This window comes from Carex rostrata, chromosome 15 (genome assembly GCF_964058835.1).
Source record: "Carex rostrata chromosome 15, lpCarRost1.2, whole genome shotgun sequence".
Taxonomy (NCBI): Eukaryota; Viridiplantae; Streptophyta; class Magnoliopsida; order Poales; family Cyperaceae; genus Carex; species Carex rostrata.
Genome location: NC_135932.1, coordinates 1,905,769 through 1,913,559, shown reverse-complemented (window position 1 = coordinate 1,913,559; position 7,791 = coordinate 1,905,769). Strand labels below are relative to the sequence as shown.

The window sequence follows — 7,791 nt, the reverse complement described above, 5'->3', positions numbered from 1 at the left end:
ACCATATATAGATCCGTACCTGTTTATTCATACAAATGTATAAACTATTAAAAATAACTAATCATAGTGCCATCCATACTGTAACTTTTTATCAAAAGAGATTCATTACATCGCGCATCTCTATTCATGTTCTTCTTCTGATACTAATGAAAGGTCTCTTGCCACCTCTCCTTTACAAGCTCGAATCCTCTGAAGTTACTCAAGTTTTCGAGTTCAGGTTAAAAGGCTGGCTGATTAAACGAAATAAAATACATAGAGCTACTTTAATATTCGCGTCAACTGTCAAAACAAATATGACGGTCTCATATAATAACTGCAAGTTTGGAGGATTAGTGAGCCATATAAGTTGTCATTTAAAAAAAATATATATCATTCTTTTTAGCGCGACATCGATATATTGCTAAACTAATTATAGATTACCCAAACTTCTTACAAATTTACATTTAGCTCTTCTAATAATTGTTCAATTCCTTTGTAATCAAATAATACATAAGACTGTCCCTCTAATTAATTCCACTACATTCATCCCCTCACATAATGCTATAATGTTAGATAACAGACTTTTCTCTGATAATATACTATGCATCTTTATTTTACCAATAATAATATACATATATGATATATTTGCTCAGCTAAGTAATTTGCAGTGTAAAATTATATAAAAATAGAGTACGCAATAAAAAATTAGTTCAACGAAACAATTCTCACATACAAGAAATAGTTCCACATAGTAAACATGAAAACAGAATTTAAAAGGGCCAAGAAGCAAAATTCCCCGCATTTTGTGGTTTTTAATTCCAACAAATTGGGCTCTCACGCCTTCCCTCCATATCCACCCAAGTCCGAAAGAAATATTTTCCCTCCTTCCCCATCGCTTCCCTCGTTTTCTGCTCTTTGCTTTTTAACCCTTTCCCTCTCAGATCCCTTCTCTCCAAACCCTACTTCGCCTCCTTCCTCCTTCCGCCCATCCAAGTCGTCCGATTTCCTCCCCTCCCTTTCCGATCTTCACTTTCCGCCGTCCGATCCCCCGATTCCCGTCAGATTTAGTGATTTACGGTCGCGATTTGATGTCTAATCGCACGGCGCAACAGATGCTTCAGCCCATAAGAAGGCATGCGGCTTTCGCCTCCTCCAGACCTCCGTTTGGTGCGCCCGACGATTACCACCGTTTTGCAAATGGCGGCGCCTCTGACGCACGCCACGTGTCAAGTCCAGCTGATGACATGGTCGAGGCTCTAGTTGTAAAGACTCCAGTGAGTTCTGCGGCGCTGCCTTTGTTTTCATTTTTTTTCTTCGTTTTAGCCCGAATTGTTGATTTTGAGCTCCTGAAACTGGCGATTGCTTAAATCTTTCTATTTCTCGTTTTATTTTAGCGGAGGTCTTAATTAGTTTTACGATTGAAGTGCAGGAGGGCGAAGATGCTGTAAATTTTGTTGAATTTTTGGAAATTGGGATATTTAAGTTTCTGAAAAGAGGGTTTAGACGAGGTTTATTGGAGAGTTACAAGTTACAACCTTATTTTGAGGTGCTTAGGCAGTGACTGAACTTTTTGTAAAATAATCTCAATTTGCAATTGAAATTTGGCAAAATACGGACGGCTGAAAGTGAAGAGATTAAGTAAATCTCCTTGTTACAAAGTAAAATTACTTCTGTCAGTGATTTCTTCAATTAGAACAATTTAAAGAATTTAGCTTTCATAGAGGCAATTTCAGAAAAATCTATTTACTTTGTAATAGAGTTAGGCTTATTTGTGCATGGAACACCACAACATTTCTCCAATCACGAGTAATAAAAAAAAATCCTTTTCTTTGTACATGCTAAATTTACAAAATTCCACCTTTTATTCCCTAGTTAAAAAAAATCACTGGTCAAGAAGAGAATGAACGAGCAGCATCGAGTGAATTTTATGGGAGCCCGGGAGGAGGGTATTTGGATGCGGTTTCCAGCCCGCTTCTCACACCTGTTTCGGCTAAATCTACTAGGGGACCTTACCGTAAGCGAAAGGCCCCACCAACCCCTATGTCAAATGCTGGTATTTCATTTCTTTCTTTCTTAGGTTCTTTTTTGCATACTTAACTATACGTTAATTAAACTCTTAATCATTACTTCTGTATTATTGTAACGCCATTACCTCATTTATAGAATTCACAGGTAAGTAAGGTATACTATTGCAACACCAATATCTCATTTAAGGCGGCACATGTGATGTTTTTCATTAAATATGCAGGAGTCTGTGTTCTGTTTAGATAATTGTTTAGGAATGTATGAAATGCTTTCCTATTTCAAATCATTCTCACAGATTCATCTCTCTATTGTTTAGGTTCACCGTCGAGTAATCCAGCTACTCCTATTGGAAATAGTTGCCGCTACGACAGTTCTCTAGGTAGTTATATATATATATATATATATATTTTCATATAGATGGAATTTCACAACTGGGGAAATGTTTGTTTTAACAATAGAATATGCCTAATTCTCATTTATTCTTCAGGATTGCTAACAAAAAAGTTCATAAATTTGCTGAAACATGCCCAAGATGGCATCCTTGACCTGAATAAAGCTGCTGAGACATTAGAGGTGTCATTTTTTTTTCTGAACAATTAGTGTCATATATGATGTGGTTGTACAAAACATGGATCTCTTCTTGGTCACTGTTGACTATTGGGTTTGACAAAACAGGTGCAGAAGAGAAGGATTTATGACATAACAAACGTACTAGAAGGAATCGGGCTCATAGAAAAGAAGCTCAAAAACCGGATCCAGTGGAAGTAAGTCCATCTTCCATCCTTTTCCATTATTCTACTTAATTAAATTGTTGTGCTATTCTTTGCTGCTCTCTATACCTGATTTTTTTTTTAAAAGAGAAATCTGTTCTATACTTAATTGGTTTATTGATTAAAAATACTTGGTTTGAGAGGAAGTAGGAATTGGTCCAAACACGAGCTTCTTACCTTTAGGAATTAATTTTGGGGATAACTAGGCTTAGAGGAACTCTCACCAAACTCCCAGAACTGCAATTGGAAGCTTTGTATTGTTATTAAAATCAGGAAATGTTCTTGGAATTTGTTTTTACTTTAATTATTTTATATGTTTTTAATTTTAATTTTATTTATTTTTTGTCATGTGTTTGTGTTAACCTGGACAGGGGCTCAAGTGATACAGGTCCAGAAATTACTGATGATGTCTCAATTCTACAGGTGCTAGTTTGCAATTTTCGACCTTCTTTTCTTATTTCTTTTCTACAACAAGGCATCAAACTAGTGATAATTAAATATTTTTCATATTTGTTTTTTGAAAAGGCTGTATAACCACTAGTTTGCTTTGAAACTAAAGTATCTAATTATCTATACAGAGTTATATGGTAATGGCACCACACGCCGGCACAAACGAGGCAAAAGACTAAATGCTAAATGTTTGTTTCATTTTCATTTTTTTTTTTTTAACAGTCAGAAGTTGACAGTCTTACATTGCATGAGCAAAGCCTAGATGAGCGCATCAGGTTCTAATTTAAGAAATTTACTTCAATCTGGTTAGCAACTTTTACAATCTAGACCTCTGAAATGACTAAAATTTGATATCTGAGCAGTGACATGCGTGAAAGATTGAGGGAGTTCACTGAAGATGAGAATAACCAAAAGTATTTCTCCATCCATTTCTTTCATGGTTTTGCTGTTAATTTCCTTGCCAAAATAATATTTCTGTAATACTTTATTTAAAACCCTTGTTAGGTGGCTTTATGTAACGGAAGATGATATCAAGGGATTACCATGCTTTCAGGTCTTAAAATTACCCTCTTCGAGATGTTAAAAAAAACCATAGAACTTGTAAAAGATATTTATCTAACAGCATCCTTTTTTTTTGACAGAATGAAACCCTGATAGCAATAAAAGCCCCTCATGGCACAACCCTCGAAGTCCCAGATCCTGATGAGGTGAGACATCATATTTTGTGAATTTGTTAATGAGGGATAGAGTTGCTCTTATGAGTTATGATTCATATAATAACTGGGTTGTATTTGCTTTTTCTCAATCTATGTACATATACAGGCAGGGGATTATCTACAGAGGAGATACCGGATTGTACTCCGAAGCAATATGGGCCCCATTGATGTCTACCTTGTAAGGTAACTAATACTTCGATATCTCTAAAACCTAAATTGCAAACTTAGGAGAAAACCCAAGTTAAAATTATTATCTGACAATCCATGTTGTGTAGTCAATTCGAGGAAAAGTTTGAGGAGGTACCAGCTGCTATGGAGGCACCACGGCGTGTGCCAGTGCCTGCTCAGAGGCAGAATAATAAAAAATCAAATACAGGGATTGTTTCTAGTAATAGAAATAACTCTAGAGAAGCTGACGCCAACAACAGCAGTAACCCAAGATCACATGTGATGCCTCCTCCTGTGGCAGTACCAGAAACAGGAATCAAAGGAAAAGGCAAGCAGATTCAACAATTCAATGGTCAGGATGGTGGCGAGGCGGGCCCCTCTCAAGATGTCGACATTATTTCTCAGGAGTATGGTGGAAGTGGCAGTGGCAGTGGCATGATGAAGATTCTCCCTACTGATGTTGATGTATGTTTTATCTTTTCATTGTAATCTTTTAAACATTTTCTTTCTCATTTCAATTGATTATTTTTTTTGCGTATTTAATTTTGCAGACTGATGCAGATTACTGGCTTCTATCTGATGCTGGTGTCAGCATCACTGACATGTGGCAGTCAGCTGGTATCCTTTCAGATGTTCAATATTTGCATAGGGGTGTTACCTGGTTGGGTTTAACCTCAAGCCAGCCAAACCAGAAACTGGTACTTGATAGGTCAGGGTCAAGTTAAAATGGATACATGCTTATCCTATTTAATATTACTGAATAATAATGATTATCTTTTGAATTGCAAAATTTGATATATTGTATCTAATACCAACCATAACTATATAATTTTTTCAATGTAAAAGCTCTTGGTTGGGTTTGGTAGGAATCGAGAACCGTTGTTTTATGAAAATTTCACACGTGTATACTAAATCTGTTATATAACAAAAAAAACATGCATAGATCTTCTAGGCAAGAGGTAATAAATAACCTTGACTCAAAATAACCATAGCTGATGTGCCGTGGGAGGGGATAGAAAATGAGGATACATTCTTTGCAGATGAGGTCAGTACGCCCCGTGCTCATAACATCAAGTCAACTGACAGATGAGGGCAAAAGAAGGGCATGATGGTCTTTTGACATGATATCTATGAAAGAGATCTATGACAAAGGGTGAATTTTGAAGGCATCTTTAAAGATCTGATCCCTTGGTTGTTAAATGTACAGTTGGAGTCGGAACTAATAATTAGTTCCCTGGCTTTGTCAATTAAGCCTTGCTCGGCTTCTACTCCAGCTATAACTCTCCATAGCAGGAGTCAGCAAATGTTTATGTTATATATGTATTGCTTTGATGATTGTATTACATTGAAGTTTTTATTGAATTCCCATTTTTGCAAATGCTGAGTCTCTCTAGTTTCTAACAGATAGTAGTTAAGCTAGTTGAACCAAGTGATGCATCAAGTATCATGAAAAATAACTGGTATTTGCACAGAAAAGACCCTAGTATTTTGTATAATTTGAATAGAAGTAGAACCGGCACATGGAAGCAAGTCAATTTCTTTTGGGATATACAATGAAGTAATTAGAGAGGATATACAACTATATGTCTATGCTACAGCTCTTAGTTAACATTACTAACAAGAAAGCCTCAACAAAAAATGGGAAAAATGAAGCAGCTGACAGTTTTTGCAAATATTAAAGCAATCTGCTTTCACTTCTCATCCTTTGTTGCCTTCTTTCCAATCCAATTGGCCACAATTGGTGTAAGTGCAACAGTGGGAGGAAATCTAATTGGTGATGCTGCTTTATGTGCTGCATAAGCTAACGCAAAGGTTCCAACCTTGCCTCCTGTCTCATCTGTTGTGATTCCAATCTGATCAAACAACAATTAACAAGATTAATAAATTGCTACTTTGTAAAAGAAAAATGCTAAATGTCTGAGTTTTAGTTTGAAATTTGAATTGTCTCAATTCTGTACTTAAACATCTTCATATCAGCAGAAACAGGAAATACAAGTTTGTCTATATGGGTGGATTTAAAGGGAACCTAGGGGTGATTAAGCCACCCCGTGAATACAAATTAGAATTCTATCCTCTATACTTATAATTTTAAAGTGCTCATATGGTATAGCTCCCCTCATAAAATACTAAATCACAGACTTGAGTTCTAATCACAGTCGTCACGCATTATACATTTTACATTTTAGCCCTCCAATCTAAAATTTCTGGTTTTGCCCCCTGTGCCTGAATGTTGGTGAATACTTTAACACTTTGACCTTAATAAAGTCCTGGCATGGCAACTTTACCAAGTTCTTGAGCTGAGTAAATTGAGAGGGTAACTTGTGATGAAAAATTGATTGAAGAATATTAGATTGATAAGTTTGTTTTGAGTGCGGGATCTATTTGTTTTTATAAAAAAAAAAAAAATTCAGAGGAATTTCTAATGTCAGGATACTTCTTTTTCCTAGGGAAAAAGTAAACATTTATTACATGCTTACATTACTATTTGTAAATAAAAGACGTTAAGCAGTTTTTACTATACCTTGCTAAGTAGTGAGTGTACATCAATTCCGGCACTAACAAGAAAATAACACAGACCGAAAGAGATGATAGAAAGTGTAATAGAGGTAGCCAAATAAGCTCCTCCATACTTGGCAAGAAGCTCCTTCGCTTGGTCTGTCTTTGATTTCTCCTTCCCTTCGGCATCTTTCTCCTTTGAGCTAAATATCTACACCAGAAATAGACACTGACACTGTAATAAAAGTCTGATATGTGTTTATGACAAACAGTAATTGTACAATCAATGCCCAATTCATAATCCCGATCTAGTCCAGCGGTAAGTGACATGACTGTAAGGTGATAACTGCGCAAGTAAAATGTTTTTATCTTACCAGCATATGTAAGCTTGCTTTAATTACCAGGTACCACCTAAGCAGACAGCTGCTATTTTTTCAGGGGTAAAATTGGCTACTTTATCTATGCCAAGCAAAATTTCACTACCATAGCACAAGTATCTGCAAGTATTTCTAAAGTGCAATTGAGGCCAGAACAAGCCCAATAATAAAGCACCTTTAATCGGGTCTTATTTATAACAGTACTACTTGGCAAACTATGAACTGCTAAGTAAAAGAACATAAGAAATAACTCTACATTATTTGAAAATTAAAAAAAGAACCTTCCAGAGGCCGTACTCAAGGCCGAATTTCTCTGTCGTCTCTTCGGGCGATGGTGATGCTTTGGCCTCCTCTTTAGTCTCTTGGACAGCTTGTAATTTCACACGCTTTCCATTTACCCTAGTAGAGGGAAAGAGAGAATTTAGCTGGTTTCCTTGTTTGATGAGAAAAAACCTCTGACCGCTTGAAGGAAGCACGGTTGATAGGATCAGAGCTCCTGAAGCCATTGAAACCATGGGTTTAGAGGAGGTGAGAGCACAGCGAGCGAGCGAGCGAGCGAGCGGAGAGAGAAGGGTAAAGTAAAGAGGATAGATTCGGTGTTGGGCTCTTTAGATATTTGGGCCAGGTGAAATATCAACCCGAACAGGGGTCGGGTCCGGATCCCCTAAAGTAACCCAATTTATGAGTTTAGATCCAAACCGTCCGATTCGAATTCGGGCCAATCCAGCCCAAAATGGAGAGCCGGGTCCCCTTTAATATGACAGTCTGATTCGAATCTGACGGTCTGGATCTAAACTAAAAAATTGAGTT

The 7,791-nt window shown here is 36.8% G+C and overlaps 2 protein-coding genes across 2 annotated transcripts; one reads left to right on the top strand and one right to left on the bottom strand.

Moving 5' to 3' along the window:
- Window positions 1-825: 825 nt before the first annotated feature.
- LOC144566150 (transcription factor E2FA-like) lies at window positions 826-5,486 on the top strand. The gene is made up of 14 exons (XM_078316058.1): window positions 826-1,253; window positions 1,852-2,032; window positions 2,321-2,383; window positions 2,492-2,577; window positions 2,680-2,768; window positions 3,146-3,197; window positions 3,447-3,499; window positions 3,587-3,637; window positions 3,729-3,777; window positions 3,866-3,931; window positions 4,047-4,123; window positions 4,216-4,573; window positions 4,660-4,726; window positions 5,101-5,486. The coding sequence occupies exons 1-14, from the start codon at window positions 1,068-1,070 to the stop codon at window positions 5,196-5,198; spliced, it is 1,476 nt and encodes a 491-aa protein (XP_078172184.1). The 5' UTR covers window positions 826-1,067; the 3' UTR covers window positions 5,199-5,486.
- An 85-nt stretch (window positions 5,487-5,571) lies between these two features.
- On the bottom strand, window positions 5,572-7,581 carry LOC144566151 (FAM210B-like protein). The gene is made up of 3 exons (XM_078316060.1): window positions 7,263-7,581; window positions 6,630-6,815; window positions 5,572-5,961 (listed from the first exon to the last, which is right to left on the bottom strand). The coding sequence occupies exons 1-3, from the start codon at window positions 7,494-7,496 to the stop codon at window positions 5,800-5,802; spliced, it is 582 nt and encodes a 193-aa protein (XP_078172186.1). The 5' UTR covers window positions 7,497-7,581; the 3' UTR covers window positions 5,572-5,799.
- Window positions 7,582-7,791: the final 210 nt, after the last annotated feature.